The sequence below is a fragment of the Leopardus geoffroyi genome, chromosome A1 (assembly GCF_018350155.1).
Source record: "Leopardus geoffroyi isolate Oge1 chromosome A1, O.geoffroyi_Oge1_pat1.0, whole genome shotgun sequence".
NCBI classification, from domain to species: Eukaryota; Metazoa; Chordata; class Mammalia; order Carnivora; family Felidae; genus Leopardus; species Leopardus geoffroyi.
In genome coordinates this window covers 133,935,345-133,954,052 of record NC_059326.1, presented here as the reverse complement: position 1 = coordinate 133,954,052, position 18,708 = coordinate 133,935,345, and the positions used below count along the sequence as shown (strand labels likewise).

General features: G+C 39.9%; 1 protein-coding gene across 19 annotated transcripts in view; it reads right to left on the bottom strand.

Moving 5' to 3' along the window:
* Positions 1–18,708, bottom strand: part of MAST4 (microtubule associated serine/threonine kinase family member 4) — a 568,735-nt gene that overhangs the window by 75,231 nt on the left and 474,796 nt on the right. For all 19 annotated transcript variants that reach the window (XM_045494932.1, XM_045494941.1, XM_045494949.1 and 16 more), the window contains one exon: positions 2,973–3,042. In XM_045494932.1, coding sequence (XP_045350888.1) covers positions 2,973–3,042 — 70 coding nt within the window. The remainder of the gene's footprint in view (positions 1–2,972; positions 3,043–18,708) is intronic.

The window sequence follows — 18,708 nt, the reverse complement described above, 5'->3', positions numbered from 1 at the left end:
TGCAATTTGGATCCTGTTAACAATGTTGTCTTTTCTTTGCAGTAGCTACCAATAAAATGTTATCGGAAGACAGACTTCATCCTTGCCAAAGCAACAAGGCTTTTTTAAAGAGTAATTTTTTTTCTTTTCCTTTTTTTTTTTTTTTTTTCTCCTGTGGGTAAAAATCTCTCAATGTTAAACTAAGTGAAAAAGTAAGAAGCTAAAAACATCAGATGAGAACACAGAATACAAAAAGATTGGCACAAAAACCCAGCATTTCAACAGGACTCACAAAAATTTAGATTAATACAGGGTACAATAAAGAATGAAAAGTCCCAGTATCAACCTGGCTATTATAATTGTATGAAGAGGAAGAAGATTTATTTATTTAATTGTTATAAGTCACCTGGAGTGACACATTTGACATTCTGGTTGATCCTGGAACAAGCTGAACTATGCCAGCACTCAACAAGCGTCTTATGACCTGAACTCAGCAGGCAATTGCTGAATTCTAGTAATTTGCTTGTGCAAATACATTCTGAGATTTACTCTGGTAAGCAACAACAAGCCAACTAGGAAACACCTATGGCATGTATTCAGGGCTCCATATTTCCAACCTAAGTAAAAGCAGTTCCCAAATAAGTCCCACACCTTCCAGGAAAGGCAGAACAATGTTATTACCTCCATCTTCTCACCCAGGAAAAAAAATGTTAATTCCATAATCGGATGGATTGTAAATCAGTATCACAGTTATTAGCAAAATAAAAATATTTACTATACTACAATGCTCATTTTCAGCCTTTTAGCACAGTGGTAAAAAAAAAAAAAATCAGTATGAGAATTTTACCTTTAATATATGTATTAGATGATGCAGAAAGCAAGCGAGTGTCATATTTTCCAGCCTGAAATTAAACTATTACATCACAGGGGATGTCTACTGGTGGGTTATTATTACATATATAAGATGAGAAAACATTAATAAACCTGATCTTTATCCCTTCACTCAAGAATAGTTTTAAAAAATACAGCAATCTCTTCTCTGCTGAACTGAATATACAAAATAATAAAATGTGAGACCCTCAAAAATGGTATTATTTCTTAAAGGCTCAAAAATGCATACCAAATGGAAGGGAATGGAGACCCACGAGTTCCATGTCTCCTTAATAAAAATCAACTTTAAGATGGAAGACAGACACACCAGAGGTTATATAAAAATACACCAATTAGAGTTGTAGGATTCTGTTTACTTGAATAAGTTTAAAAAGATGATCACTCATGTCCTAATTGAAATTAATACTTTTTGAAGATTGTAGAGGGAGGTCCATCTGTAAATTCATGCAAAATGGGCTAGAGTTCTGTGCTCATCTTGTGTCATGGTTGAAGGTTTACGGGTCAAAAACTAGCATATGCCTGGGGGTTTGTGTGTTTTGTTAAATAGCATAGAAACCAAACTGGCCTATCCTCTAGTCACCCACTTAATTATCAGGTTTTCTTCATTTTTATAAATAAGGCAGGATGAAGAGACTATGATTTCTGTCATGCTTAAATGCACGTTGTAATGAGATTTGCATTTTTCTTACTACTTAATGTGATGAAATGCATTCTTTTAAGAGATATGTTTTAAAGGCTATGGTGGGTTCTTGTTTATTAATTTTTTGTAAGGTTTTTTTTTTTCCACTTAGAGTAGCAGCATTATCATGAATTAATATTCACTGGGCAAACACAGGCTTTGCGGGACCTGTTAATTTTCGCATTTTTTTTAAGTGCTTAAAACAAGTTGCTAAAAGAAGAAAAGCTGGAAAAGGGCCAAAAGTCGGGTGGGGGGGGGGGGTCTCAAGTTCTTTAGAGAGCATGTCTTATACTCTTGTGTCCTGCCCACAGTGAAGCCTGGAACCTTACACACACAGGCATTTACCACATAGTGGGGAATGTGTGACATTTACAAGGGAATCTTAATTACAGAGAATTCTGAAAATACTGCCAACAGATCCTTTTCTCTGGATTTAGTAATGTAAATGCATTACGTGCTGACAAATGGCAGTGAGGACACTCCAGGTTTTGCTGCTTAGTAACATGTGTTAAAACCTTTTTTTTTTTTTTAACCTACACACAAGTCTTTATTAGTGCTATGTTAATCTACTTCATGGTATAGTTAGGTCTCCGAGAAAAATGAGCAAATATGCAGGACAATCAGACCATAAACTGAATCTGTCCTGAATATTCAGAGACCTATAGCTGAAGGGGCATTTTGTTCTCTGTGTTTTTCCAGTAGAAGATCCAGAACAAAAAAGGTGTGATGTTACATCACATGCCCATGATCCTCTGAACAACAAGACTTTCTTGTGACTGAATGACCCAGAAATAACATGTATCTTCAATACTTGGTGTCAAATTCTAACTAAGATAGGAAGAGAAAACATAAAATGTCCTATAGTTCATAGGGGGATTACTAAATTGGTGGCTTCACTCTCTCACATAAAGAGCCATCTTAGACTTTAATACCCTGCGACCCCAAGAAAGGTCATTTAAAAAAAAAAAGTATTTCAACAATAACAAAAAACAGTTGCACCAGGACATGTAAATCAATCAAATCCTTATAATGTAAGCTCAGATAACTCAGTAATAATCTGTTGAACATCAAGCACAAGGCATTGCACCAGTGATAAGAGAAAGAAATGGAAACAGTCATTTTTTGCCCTCAATGGGAATCCGCCATCTAGGAAAGGACCAAGAGAGGTCCATGCAACTCCAGCATGAGTCAGATATCATTATTAAACTTTTAAAGCAGGAGTGTTTACAATGAAGTTTTGCAGTGGTCCAAAGCTACCTTTGGGCAGGGAGCTTCAGAGAAAGCCGTATATGACGATGGGTAGGATCACACAGGCAGAAGGCAGAGGTACAGGAGGGAACAGCGGGGAATGAGGAAGAGTGAGGTTCGGGAGACAGGATCTTCTACAAAACACTTTTCTATTCAACTCAAAGGAAGTCCTTACCTCCGTGCAAATGAGAAATGGGCTGAGGCACTGGGGGAGAAATTTCTTGGACTATCTTGAGGGCTGTTTCCTGTAAAGAGAAACAGAGGGAAAAATCACAACATGATTCCTAACCCACATCCAGAATCATCTTCTTGCAAGTAATGCATTTCTGTACATTTTTGTCAAACGTCCATCTCCAAGAATGTTTTAGTTTTGCTGGCAGCAGGGCTGGGGGGGTGGGGGGGTGTGTGTGTATGCAGGGGGCGGGAGAGCAAATGGGCTTGAGTCCCAGCACAGCGTTCCAAGTGTGCAGGTATATAAATAAGCACATTCACCCATCACCAAGCAGCAGTCTTCCACAGATTAATAACCTCAGTATTTCAGGACTATAGAATAACGTATATACACGTGTCTTGATTCTTAGTCTTGCAGATGTTAACATTTTAAACAGGCGATGGAGGTAGAAGTGTATGCTCCAACTTGTGTGTGTGTGGCGGGGGGGGGGGGTGCTCTCTACTTTAGAAATGGGTGGGGGCTCTCTACTTTAGAAAAAGCAGCCTTAGTATTTTTTTACTAACAGAAACCGAGTACATGTCTGAATTCTGGAAAATGAATCCTTGTATTCCAGGGTACATATTTTAAAGGTGGAAATGTCAGAACTGATCATAAAATCCTGGGAAGAACCCAGCAGTCTGGACCTGTTTCCCAAACGACCCAGCTCGGTGCATGGGTGGTTCAGTGGTAGAATTCTCGCCTGCCAAATGACCTAGCTTGCTCTCAGCATGGCCCAAGTGGCCCAGCAGGATTAGCCCTTATCAATATTTTATTCAACAGTCCCCCTGCTCCTAAGCATCTGGGCTGTGACTGGCCAGGCAGGCTTTAAAAGCCACTATCACACAAAGGCTGGCAGGGGGTGTTCTTAAATCCTTCCGTGGGGGGTGGGGGGGGAGCACAGACCGCTCACTGTAAAGAGAGCAGCTCCTTGGGGGCTTGTTACTTTCTCCATCAGAACACTCAACCTGCTGCTGATCATTGAGAAAGCTTGGCAGGCAGCTGGTGAGGGGCAGTTCAGGACACTCCAGACCACCCGGCTTCCCTCTGCATGTTTAATTAGACTGGCAGAATTATCTGAGGACCGGATGGAATTGTAGCTGGTTTAAATAAGGAGGTGAGGGAAAGCTGCAAACTAAGCTTGTACGATCTTGAAACACGGAAAATAAATCAGGAAGATCTGTTTAATCCTTCACAGCCAGCCAGTTCCCACATTACTGATTTTATAACGGAAGTGACAACTGTAGTTAGGTGTGAGGCATACAAGATTGCATGTTCCAGTCAGTACCTAGCTGTAAACAATTTATAACCTGTGTGCAAAAAAGAACAGACTGACCCATTAAATAAGAGGATAAGTTTAGTGTTACCTTGAGGACTTCTGGACTGGTTATACCCCTACTGAAATTTTTCAGTTAACTTAAGGTTGCAAAGTTTACAGTGATGTCTCCAACAGATGCCATTTACTTTATGACAGACAGCACAATTAAAGCCATTTGAATAGGAAGCGCTGAAAAGCCCATTTCTTTATGGACAGAGAATCTAGAAGAATTTTTCCCTCTGCTGCAATGAAATTTATCATGTCTTTGCATCTGTTGTTCCTTGGGCCCCTGGAGAAATGGATTCTGCTTTTGCCATCCAGTAAGCCAGGACTCTTTCCGTCCATTTATCTACACAGCTAAATTAAGTTCCGTCAACTTCTCCCAACAGCCTTGATTCTCCCTGCCCCATCTCTTCCCAACTTAGCTTATATATCACTCTTCACAGCCTTGAAAGATCTTGAAAAATTCAGCATGGCTAAAAGTTTTGTTTCCTAAAGAGAAATGAATCTAATGCCAAAAATCTTAGTGTAGATTTTATTTGGGGGAAAAAAAAATGTTCACTTTGCTCACACCCCATATAGTTTCCTAAATTATTAGGAAAAACAAAACAGTTAATTATTGGAAGCCAAGGTATGAGAGGTTTAACAATCTCTGCTACCCAATTCATTGAGAATAAATAATGAAACCTGGCACCAAATTCTTAGCCCCATGTTCTTTGTAAAGGGAACACTACATCTGGAAATTATAATGAGATCAACTAGAACTAGAGAGAGCTTATTAAATATTTTTAAGAATCTAAAGAAGGGAAAAACAAGGCATTAACTTAAATTTCTTCTCACTTTTAGAGATTTTAATGAGTGGTCCCTAGGAAGCCATGTAACATCCTACAATACATGGCAACCCCCTCACTTTGAAGATGAACAGGTAGAGACAGAGATATAAAGAGATAGGTTAATTTTCTGCTCTTAATGAAAAAAAATCAAGGCTACCATTAAATAGTTCTGTTTTTATTATTATTTTTCTTTAATGTTCATTTATTTTTGAGAGACAAAGAGACAGAGGACGAGTGGGGGAGAGGCAGAGAGAGAGGGAGACACAGGATCTGAAGCAGGATCCAGGCTCTGAGCTGTCAGCCCAGGGACCGAGGTGGGGCTCCAACCCACAAACCGTGAGATCACGACCTGAGCTGAAGTCGGATGCTTAACTGAGCCACCCAGGCACCCCAACCATTAACCATTTTCAATCTTCGGGTTTTGCCTCTGCATCTTGTGCTGCCTTTCTAAGCCAATTGATTGAAAATATTCCTCATTTTCTTCTCATCCACTACATTGCTGTAAAATCAAACGCAAATTCCAAAACTTAAGACTACAAAGCCATCTGCAAAATCTTGCTAATAACAGATCTTTCTTCCTGTTTTATGGCAGATCTAGATTTAAGTGCCAAGGTGTATACACACACACCCCCCACATACTAACACAAAGGCTCTTAAATGTATGGGATATTAGAGAAAATGATGGTGGCCTGAACTAGAATATCTGACAATTCATTAAAGACAAGAGACTACAGCTTCATTTGAAGACGGTTCAGGAAGCTCAAGAGAAGAAACGGAAGAACCTCAGGAAGGAGACAGAAACGACCCAAAGGGAGTAGGGCAATGCAGTAGAGACAGATATTCTGGCAGTAGGGGAGTCAGACTGGTAGAGCCAATGAGTTGTGAACTACGTTTATTGGTATTAACCAGAGGAGGGCCTCAATAGATGTCTTAACCTCAAGAGATGTCTCAATAGATGGCATAAGTGTGTTAGGCGGACAGAGGAGCGGCCAAAGAAGAGGAGCTGAGGTGCTGAGATTAGGACCTGAAAGGCCAACAGAAAACATAGTTTGGTGAGCAAACCTAGCATAATTGGTGATGGACTAGAAATGAAGTAACGAAAATATTACAGACTACAAGTGACCAAACATTTCCAATATGGGTAGACTATGGGTGACTGACTACCCACTGTGGGACAACAACTGCCCATTAGTAGGGAATTTGGAGAGAGAAGTGGCATGGTACTACTAGAAGATGAAAAGGGCGGATGAGTATTCTGTAGATTATCCTGTAGACATTATTACAGAATATTCCCCAATGTTCCTTAGGGAGAAAAAACAAGATTAGCAGATTAGAAAGGTAGGAGTCAAACTTTGAAGTCTGTGTTCTTATTTGAATAAAAATTGATTTCTGGGGCTTCTGGGTGGCTCAGTCAGTTAAGCATCTGGCTCTTGATTTCGGCTCAGGTCACGAGCACACAGTTCATGGGTTCAAGCCCCACATCAGGCTCCGTGCTGTCAGCTTGGGATTTCTTCCTCCCTCTCTGCTCCTCCCTCAGTCGTGCATGCACTCTTTCTCTTGAAATAAATAAATAAATAAACAAACTTTAAAAAATTGGTTTCCAGGTTACCTACTCAGTCTCTAAAGCCTTACAGTGCTCAAAATACCACTAACCTAGAACACACAAAAAAAGCACATCTTATATATGTATTCTTAACTCATGAAATGAGGACCAGGCTGCCAGGGATGTGCACACCGAGTCCCCAGGATAAAAAAGCAAGACGGACTGAAACCGGCGTCCTACACATGACCTTCACTCCTCACAGCACTGCGCTCTGAATTCATCCCCCCATCTGCAAAGCAATACCTGAGAGACTCTCAAGCGAAAACTGGTGCCAGTTAATTCTCTGCCCATATGTGCAGCACTTGCTTATAACTCAAATCCTGCTGCTCCCAGGGATTTGCTGGCTCTTGGATGTCTGAGCACTAGGACACTTTATAGGATGTTGTTATTGCTGCTGATGTTTTTGACCTGGTAAAGTAAACCTTAGTAGTGGTCAGGCATTTGGTAGGTAATTAACTCTCTGATCCCGGGGGTGGGGTTGGGGGGAGGGCTAGAATGGCCAACATACAAGCAATATAACAAATTGGGGCTTTACCTAACGGTTCAGCACAGGGTGCCTCATTTTAGAGGCAGTTATTGTTAAGAAAGTGATTTCCAGATTAATTAAATTGTTTGATTGCTTTGTAATTAGGTTGGAGAAGTCCTGTGTCTTCACCACAGAGAAACAAGCTGCAAATCTTTTTAAAAGGCATATGCTCTACCCACTACAGATTATTAATGTGCTTTTAATAGCTGTCTGTTCACAAAATGATAGTTTCTGGTTGCCTTGATTTTCTATCAGGACTGAGGGAATCCAAGAATTAATGATAATTGCCATTTGAAACTCCTGGTGGATCAAAGAGTAAGCCCCCATTTGAGTCCTTGTTGTCATTACTTGATGATCAGCTTAAATGACTTGTGCCGTTTTATACTACAACAATCAGTACCGTGTTTCCTATCGCTCCACAGGAGATTCTCAGCAACACACTGCCACTGCTTTAAACCCTAAGACCAGGGGGCGCCTGGGTGGCTCAGTTGTTGAGCGAACGACTTCGGCTCAGGTCATGATCTCGTGGTCTGTGGATTCAAGCCCCATGTTGGGCTCTGTGCTGACAGCTCGAAGCCTGGAGCCTGCTTTGGATTCTGTGTCTCTATCTCTCTCTCCGCCCCTCCCCTGCTTGTGCTCTCTTTCTCAAAAATAAACTTTAAACACACACACACACACACACACACACACACACACACACACACACACACACACACACACACACAATAAAGTAAGCCCTAAGAGCAAACTGGAAAGAATCCAACCTAGGATCTCCTTCCAACACGGATGCCAACAGATAAGATGGGCACTGGAACAGTTATGCAGGAACCTTAGGCTGAGTGAACTTTCAGAAACAATAGTTCCAATCATCTGAGAACTTTGACTCCATCCTACCAGACCCAGCTAACACAAGAAAATTAAAAAAAAAAAAAAGATCTTCCCTTCACTTAGACAGCTGTCTCAGCAACTGGCTCCTCTCCAGATATAATTGTGGGATATTAATTAAAGCTGGGCAGCTGTTTAGAATCTAAGTGGACACAGAAAAACCTTGATTGGCCGTCAGTGGCATCATCTCTGGGTAGGCTGTGAAGTGTCCACAGCAGGCCAACAAATGGAGAGTAGACTTCTCTGTGTTCTCAAGTAAACAGAGCATTACAGACAATGAACCAAAGTTTTCATAAAATATGGGCTCTCTGAACCTGTTTTGCTTTTCCCTGTCCCTTCTTGCTTATTGATCTTCCAGTAGCCAGTATCACTATTCACTAGCATCTCCCTGATTAATTCATTCAATAAATATTTATCAATCCTCTACTACATAGAAGGGAATAATAAGATTTAATTTACATTTTAGAAAGATCCTTCTAGTGTTCTGTGACCGATGGCTCTAAGCAGGCATGAGCGGACCAGGGAGATCAGTTAGGGGGCTACTCGCACAGATAAGGTAAGATATGATGGCAATTTGGACAGGGTAACTGCAGATCCTAGCTGTGTCTAGCAGGACAATGAATAGGACTGGCTGAAAATGTGGATTGAGTGGGATGATGAGGGAAAGAGAAGAAACAAAGAGGACTCCTAAATTTCAAGACTAAGCAAAAGAGTAGATGGTGGCATTTACTGAGATGAGGAAAACCAAGGGAGGAGAGAGCTTGGGAGTATAAGACAGACTACGTGGGTAGGCTTTAGGCTCTTTTACTTACAGAGACATCACCTCAAATAATTTCAAATCTATCAAAATGTACTCATGTTCTATATTATAGGCAATTTACATTTAGTTGCAGTTCTCACATAACATTTATATTGATTAAATATTTAAAAATTCTCTAATAGTTTTTGTTATTGAAAGCAAGTAACATTTTTCCAGTTCACATTTCTTAAAAAAATTTTTTTAACGTTTATTTATTTTTGAGACATACAGGAGACAGAGTGTGAGCGGTAGAGGGGCAGAGAGAGAGGGAGACACAGAATCCAAAGCAGGCTCCAGGCTCTGAGCTGTCAGCACAGAGCCTGATGGGGCTCGAACCCACAAACTGTGAGATCATGACCTGACCCAAAGTCAGACACTCAATGGACCAAGCCACCCAGGTGCCCCTCCAGTTCACATTATTTAGTGCCTAGCAGACTGAATAGTCTTAATCTGTTTCAGACACTCAAATCTCAGTGCTGGTGAAGGGTTTACAGAGAAGAAAAATTCTACAGGCTAAACAATGAAGTCTGAGTAATGATAACTTCAATCATTCTGTTACTTGTCACCATGGGGTGAAACTAAATGGAATCTAACAACATGTACTCTATTCCCTTTCTCTCTTCTTCTAATCGCTAATTCTAAATGTTGGTGGACGATGAACTCTAGTTATACATGTAGATACACAGAAAGTGTATTTTGGATTCTCAGTGCCTAACCTAGTCCTTACAATATAGAAAACTAGAAACAGTTTTTTTTAAAACTCAGTGATTATGTATTAGGTTTTTTTATGCACAGAGCTTGGAGCTACCTGCTACAATAGATAAAGAGGCCAACAAGACCTAAAGAGCCAAAAATCTGATAGAGGCAGCTAACTCTATACATCACCCAGCTCTAGACTCATCTTGAAAAAACAATTCTGCATCCAAATTCATGTGAAAAAAAAAAACACTTTCTTAAACCAAAGTCCTTAAATGTATCAAAATTACTTACTAAAAGTGAGCTCTCAACAATGAAACCTTGTGGAGAATATACTGTGTCACAACAGATTCTTGCCCAATGTACACATGACGCTTTCTAAGGAATGACTGATGAGGGTGCAGCATGGGAAACACGTAGGGAGTAAAAGAGAGATCCAGTAACAGGTCAACTTCTATGTCATAAGACTCTTGCAGATGCCTATTGTCTCCATTTCATGAAGCTGTTCTCTGGAATTCGTGTACTCTATTTGAAATGCTGCGGCATTGACACAAAGCCCTTGGAGATGTGTTATAATGGGTTCTTGAGAATGTTTTAGCTTTTCATTGACCCTTCCTTATTACTCTGAATTGATGTCACATCTCAAGGTGATCCCGAGTAAAGACTGGCAAATGTCAAGAGTGATGAAGAAAGTTGATACTTTATGTTTTCCTCCCATCTACAGTAATTCATCTTCCCACAATAGAGATTATTTTTAGCCGTTGTTTAACGTTACTGAGTAGCATTTTTAAGGTCAAAAAAAGGGAAGTTAAGAACATAGCCAGTGCAACAGATATTCTGAAGGTTCATGCAATTTTATGAAACTTGATGCATTCCTTCATCTTAGATAATTAATTCATATCTGAATCAGGATAAAAGATGGAGTTAAAGAATGTAACCTACGGTGTGCATTTTTTTCTATTTTACATGAAAGGATTTCAATTCTTTAACATAATTAGATACAAAGCGTTTCTTCTCTTTTTACCTACAAAAGAGAGGAGGGTGCTATCAGGAAATTGGTTCCTCTCAGATTGTTTGCTTCAACTGCTTAGTAATTTCTAGTCAAAGAGGAAGTATTAAATGGCATGGTGTGCACATCCATGTAACTTGCTAAATATAATCTAAATGTATTCTGTATTATAAACTTTTTCTTTTCAGCTCTTACAGTTAAAAAATACATGTGCAATTTAAGGTGGCCCCATTTAACAAATTCTAAGTGCTTCTTTGGCTTCTCGTACACAGGAAGTCTATGTGAAGGAAGCAAAATATGTTTATTGTTTTCTTTTAACAGTTACCTAAGCATTTTCAGTTTCTAACTCCAGAAACAGGTTCAGACTTCAAAGAATCAAAGACATTCAATTCTATTGATTCATTATAAAATAATATGCAATGTGCCAAGTATCTAACAAATCAGAATTGTGACGCTCAGTTCCCAGAAACCATCCCAATGTTGGAAATTCCCTGGTCCTGAGACTTTGCCTTAGTATTTTTTTCTTCCACTCTCCTCTTTCATATCCTTAGATCAATAAACAGTTCTCAACTTGGGGTGCATAAGAGAATCACTTGGGAAGCTTTAAAAATGCTGATATCCAGGTCCTAATGCTTTTTATTTTTTTAACGATGTGATTGTACAATGTTGCCAGAATTGGGAACCATGAGCTTAGAATTTGCTCATACGACATATAAATCAGATCCAAAACTTCCATTTGCCCTTTAGAGCTCTTAACCAGGAAGCTTTGCATTATTTTCCACTTCTCCATTTCTTTCCATAAGGCAACCTCCCTCCTTCTTGTTTCATGTACACTAGTTCAATGTCCCTTTTACAGATTCACTCCAAGGAGTAAGATTTGAAATTCTTTCTCTGTCAAACCAAACAAAGAGCATCCTACCATGTCAACACTCTGGAAATCCCACCTGCCCACAGGTTTCCTCTTAGGTTTATCAAATAAATCATATACTTCCTCTACCCAAATCCTACTGCTACCCTCCTCTACACTCAATTACTTCCACAATTTCTCCCTTCTTCTCAAACAGAAACACTCCCTCCACCCCAAGCTTAGCTGTATATCATTCCTATGTTCCCAGATTAAGACCAGAAGTCTCCATAGAATGTAAGGAAAAAACCCTTCATTAACCATAATCTTGTTTCACGTTCACTATCAACTTTAATCTTTTGATTGTTCAAAGCTAGAACACCGGTTTTCATTTTAATCACCACCTAACAGTATATGAATGAGATATTAGCCTTAAAACTATCTATCTCCTTTCATTTTTCATAGGCAGAACACCAGTATTCGGGTCATGTAATACTGGAACATTTACAATTATTAGAACAGTTGAAATCAATGCACAGGGGCCTCGAGGTAACACGTAATTATCAGAAGCAAAAATAAGACCACTCCAATTATTCTTATCATTCCTCCTTACAGAAAAACATGATTTGGCCTTCTCCATGACAGAGATGTGTCCATTCAGGTCCTTACTCATGTTGTATATATGCATCCATGGTACTTTTAGCATACATTCATAAGTTATTGATGGGTAGGGTGAGGGGAGCCTGCTTCAAACCACACACAACTCATTGATTCTCTCTGCACAAATGCCAACCTTTAGACAGTCACTATCTTAAGGGTCCACAGTTACTAATTACAATGTGTCAAACCCTTCAGGTATGTTGAAGTGTATTGAGGTAGGGGAAAAAGTGATCAGTCTTCTTCAACAGCACGGCAGGGTCTCTATGGCCCTCTGAAGGAAAAATGAGCTACATAACGGGTATAAACTTTGGAATATTAAATCACGTGCCAAATCCTTACCTAACTAAATGCAACACCACAAAATGTAAAACTGCTAGAAGAAAACACGGAATAGCCCCTTGGTATCAGCTTGGCCACAATTTTCGGAATATGATACCAAAGGTACAAACAACAAAATCAAAAGGAAATAAATAGGACTACATCAAACTAAAAAACTCCTACATAGCAAAAGAAACAATCAGCACAACAAAAAGGCAACTTACCAAATGGAAGAAAATATTTGCAAACCATTTAAATGATAAGAAATTAACACCCAAAATATATAAGGAGATCATACAACTCAGTAACAAAAAACACAAGCAACCCAATTAACAAATGTGCAAATACCTTAAATGACCTTTTTTCCAAAAAATACATATAGATGGCTAACAGATACATGAAAAAATGCTCAACATCACTCATTATCGGGGAAACACAAACCAAAATCACAGTGAGATATCATTCGCGTGTTTTGCAGTAACTACCAGGAAAAAGACAAGAGACAAGGGTTGGCAAGGATGTGGAAAATAAGACACCTTTGTGCCTAGGTGGTGGGAACGTAAACTGGTGCAGCCATTACGGAAAACAGTATGGAGGTTCCTCAAAAAATTAAAAATACAAATAGCATACTAACCAAAATTTCCACCTTTAGGTATTTATCCAAAGGTAATGAAATCACTACTTCTGGGTATTTACCCAAAGATAATGAAATCACCATCTCAAAAATGTATCTGCACCCCATGTTCATTGTAGCATTATTTACAATAGTCAACACATGGTAACAACCTAAGTGTCCAGTGGTGGACAAAGAAGCTGCGGTTCATACATATAGGAATACTATTCAATCATAAAAAAGGGTACCCTGTCTATTGCAACAACAAAAATGAAACGTGAGGGTATTATGCTAAGTGAAATAAGTCAGAGAAAGACAAGTACTGTACTTTCTCACTCATATGTAGAGTCTAGAAAACCTCAATTCATAAAAGCACAGAGTAGAATGGTGGCTACTAGGGGCTGAGGAAAATGCTCAGATGTTGTTCAAAGGGTATGAATTTCTAGGTATGAATAAGCTCTGAGGATTTAATGTACAGTGTATTGACTGTAATTAACATAATGCATTATATACTTGAAAGTTTAGAGAACAGATCTGAAATGTTATCCCCACACACCAAAAAAAAAAAAAAAAAAAAAAAAAAAGAAAAGAAAACAAAAAGATAATTATGTGAGGGAATAAAGATATTAACTAACCTTATTGTGGTAATCATTTTATAATATATTCATATATCAAATTATTATAGTATACACCTTAAAGTTATGTAGGTTATCTATCAATAACATCTCCATAATGTTCAGTGGGGGAGAAGGCCACTATATGCTGGATCATTCATTAGATCCATTAAGTCTAAGGTAATCGATACCAGTGACTTCCTTCAACTGATGTTGGCAGTGATGACGGATGAAACGGATTATTGGCAATTCTGGAGATTGCGGTGAAATTAGAGCTTCGTGTTCTGAGAATACCTGAGGGGTTGGAAATGGCCAATCACTTCAAGTGTCAGACCAAGGGTGACTGTAACGAAGACCAGTGCTTAGCGGCTCAAGAGGAAAATACTGAGACACGGAGCACCTGGGTGGCTCAATCAGTTAAGCAACCAACTTGATTTTGGGCCAGGTCATGATCTCATGGTCGTGGGATCGAGTTGGTTGTCAGGCTCTGTGGTAAACGTGGACCCTGCTGGGGATTCTCTCTCTCCCTCTTTTTCTGCCCCTCTCCTGCTTTTGTACACACATTTTCTCTCTCTCAAAATAAGCAAATAAACTAAAAAGAAAAAGGTGGGGGTGCCTGGGTGGCTCAGAAGATTAAGCGTGTGACTTTGCCTCAGGTCATGATCTTGTGGTCCCTGGGTTCGAGCCCTACATCGGGCTCTGTGCTGACAGCTCAGAGCCTGGAGCCTGCTTTGGGTTCTCTGTTTACCTCTCTCTCTGCTCCTCTCCTATTTGTGCACTCTCTCTCTCTTTCTCTCTCTCAAAGAATGAATAAAACATTTAAAAATATGTATATGTATAAAGAAAAGACAAGACTGAGACGTTTATCAGAAGAAGACTCTTGGTGGCTTTTGGTGAAAGTTAGATGAATCAGACCATCCCTGACCACAATGCTCTCACCCATCAGGCAGGGAAGAAACACGGAACATAACATAGTAAGATACTGTACTTATGTGATATAAACTGAGGAAGCCATGAATTCAGAAGATGGATGGGTGGCCACACAGAGGAGACCTTTGAGCTGAACCTCCAGAGCAAGTAGTAGATGAAGGACTTAAAGGAGACTTTTAAGTCTAAGTTCAGAGGAAACTGAACAAAGGGACAGGGTACCAAAGAGAACAGCTTAATTTTACCTAGTTTAGTTTTATTATAAAAGCAATTATAGGGGCGCCTGGGTGGCGCAGTCAGTTAAGCGTCCGACTTCAGCCAGGTCACGATCTCGCGGTCCGTGAGTTCGGGCCCCGTGTCGGGCTCTGGGCTGATGGCTCAGAGCCTGGAGCCTGTTTCCGATTCTGTGTCTCCCTCTCTCTCTGCCCCTCCCCCGTTCATGCTCTGTCTCTCTCTGTCCCAAAAATAAATAAACGTTGAAAAAAAAAAAAAAGCAATTATATACACATGGTAAAAAAAAAAAAAAAAAAAAAAAGTTCAGGGAGGTATACAATAAAGACCAAAAATAGGTCCCAACTTCTGACTCTCATTCATGGATTCATTCAAACATGTATTATGAACTCATTATCTCCACCCCGCCCCCCCCCCCCCCCCCCGTTTTACTCTTCAGTTGCAACCTCTTTTGACAGGGTATGGATCTACCCAGAAACACATATAGATGTGCAATCATGCATTATGAATATTAAAAAAATCCCCCAATATAATACCATGCCAGATATATGTATAGTTCTAAATTTGCTTTTCTTAATAATCTATCTACATCTTTCTATGTCACCACACCTAAATCTCTGTCATCAGCTTTATCATCAAATAAAACTCCAGTATGCCCTGAACCATAATTCACTTAGTTTCCTATTAATGGATATTTAGACTGATATCAGTGTTTTGATAATTCAGTGACTATCTTGTGAATACTTTCTACAGAGGTCATTCTGAGGATGTGACCGCCACGTGACCTGGAAACTAGACCCAGGTAATCGGAGGCTCCTTATCCCCTCCCCTATCCTAGGAATGTACACTTTGCACAGGGGAAGCTGTTCTGAGGATACAGCCTTGAGACAGAGTAAGGCGTTGAGAATGACTGGACTCAATTCGTGACTGAACCCATAAGTCGTCTAGATAAGCTTGTAAGATTCTGATTGTGACGCACAGAACTACCCATCTTGAGGCCCCTCTAGCCAGCCTTGTAAGGAAGTTCCCTGGCTTTTTAAAGCTGCCACTTACTGATGTGCAGTGGCCTCTTTCTTCAGTTTCTCCTTCCCCTCTTTGCAGGGGGGCCTACAGTTTGTTAGGCAACAACACTTAAGTGATTATTTCCAAGACTAAATTCCGAAAAGCAGAACTGCTGGGTCCAAACGTGTGTCCATTTTCCAATTTGGTGTGATGGCTAAATTGCTCCCCAGAAACACTGCACTAATGTATGCTCTCACTAGTAGCATACGGGGCACCACATCCTCTCAACCTTGCCAATGCTGAATTGTTTTTAAGATTTTAGTGGCATCGTAGTTTTGATATGCATTTCTTTACGTTATGAGTGAACCTGAGCATTTTTTAATTATGTTAGCTAACCATTTGTGTTTCATTCTGTACAAATTACCTGGCTCTTACTTCATTCTTCTGAATTGTTCTGTTAGTCTTTTTTTTATTGATTTGTCTTGTTTTATTGTATTTATACACACCGAGGCAACTGTGTCAATACACTGAAGATGTTTCTCCCATTTGTTCTTATTTATTTATAAAGAGAGCACGCACACATGCACACAGGGAAGAACAGAGAGAGACAGAAAGAGAGACAGAGAGAGATAATCCCAAGCAGATTCCACACTTCCAGTACAGAGCCTGATGTGGGGCTCGAACCCACGAACCATGAGATCATGACCTGAGTCAAAATCAAGACTCAGAAGCTTAACCGACTGAGCCACCCAGGTGCCCCAGTTCTTATGTTTTAATGTTGGTAATGGTTAACTTTTTCAAGGGGAAATCTTTTTTTAATCACATTTATCAACCATCTTCCTTTATGACTTTTAACTTTTGTACCTTGTTTGGAAAAGCCTTTCCCACTTCCAAATTATTCCCTCAATGCAGCCACACTTTCTTCTAGTGCTTTATGGTTTCTTTTTAATTTTTTTTCTATATCTATATAGGATTTATTTGGTGTATGGATTGAGAGAACAGTCCAGTTTATTTCCTTTCTAAATGACTAATCAACTGATTAAAGACCATTTACTAGCTTTAACAAACTACATTTTTTCCCAATGATTTAAGCAAAGCACATTTAAAGAATGTCAAGTAGTTTGATGTCATAAAATGAAAGTTGCAGGAAATTAGGGCAGGGCAGGGCAGTGAATGGTGGGGAACATAGAGAATGGATGACGATTAATACTTGTAAGTAGTATTAATTAATAGTAGTATTAATTAATTAGTATTCCAGGTGATTCTGCATCTGGTTGGACCCCTGGAGTCCCTATTTTTGACAAGTACTCCAGGTGATTCTCAGGCACACTAAAGTTTCAGAATCCTGACTTTAGAACAGTGATTCTTAACCTTGGATTGATATTAAAATAGTCCAGGGAACATTAAAACAAACAAATCAACCTGCCAATGACAAAGCAGATATCAGTCCAATTAAATCAGAATGGGGGTTGGGGATGGGGCAGGACTTTAAAAATTTTTTTTTTAAGTTTATTCATTTTTGAGAGAGAGAGAGACACAACATGAGCAGGGAGAGAGAGGGAGACACAGAATCTGAAGCAGGCTCCAGGCTCTGAGCTGTCAGCACAGAGCCTGACGCAGGGCTCCAACTCTCGAACTGTGAGAGCACGCGTGATCTGAGCAGAAGTCGGACGCTCAACTGACCGAGCCACCCAGGCGCCCCAGGGGCAGGATCATTTTTAAAGTTTCTCAGATGATTCCAATGTGCATTCAAGTTTGAGAAACACTGCTTTGGATTCTGCCAAAGAAAGTGGATTTTATAGATTAAGTTGTTCCCTAACCTTACTATGTATCAAAATCCCCTGGGGAACTTTCAAAAAGATACATACTGATGGCAGGTCAGACACAGGGAGTTTCTGATTGAATTGGTCTGGGACCTGGTATTTTTTAAAGCTCTGCAGGTGATTCTGTGCAGTCAGGCTTCAGAACTTATGGAGCTGTAATTCTCAACTGCACAGTGTACCAGAATCACCTTGAGAATCAGACCACAGATTACTGGGGTCCACCATCGTAGTTACTTGATCAGTAGGTATGGGTTGGCGCCTTGGACTTCGTATTTATCACTAGTTCCAGGAGTTGCTGCTGCTCTGGGGACCACGCTTGGAAACCACTACCCTCGTGTATGTCATGACCAACCATCAATGTTTTTCTTGAAAGAACTAATTATGTTCATGTGCCTAAAAAAAAAAAAAAAAATCAACAGAGAAGAGAAATTTCATGGAGGTAGACACAGGCAGTGAGAGCAGGCAGAAAGAGGGAGCCCAGTCCTTGCTCTACTGCAAAAGTCCTGAACTAGTGGGTGAGGAGAAGTGTCAGAGGTGAAACCCATTTCAGGGGGAAAGGAAGACTTAGCAGGAAAGATCTAACAAAAGGTGCTTATGAGACTAGTAGCTTGGGTGGCCAGGTATGATGACATGGCCAAAAGTGAGAACAGAATTGACGATAACAAAGTTGCTTATTGAGTAACAGTTGGATTTGAGGTGCTGGTGGGACACGTTCATATGGAGAAAGCTCCAGCAAACAGAAACAGGCATCTGTGTTCGGAAGCAATGTTCAGGCTCAAGATAAAACTGTAGGAAAAATCACCACGTGCACAAAGCAGCAGACCTTGGTAAAGGGAGCACTTGTCACAAGGGTGACAAAAAAGATGTAACCCAGGGGATTCCAACAGTTAAAATGGATGAGGACACAAAAAAGGAACCAACAAGAAGAATGGAAACACAGAAGAATTAGAGGAATCAAGGGAAGGGAAATATTCAAGAAGTAGGAAACGGTTCCTGACATTA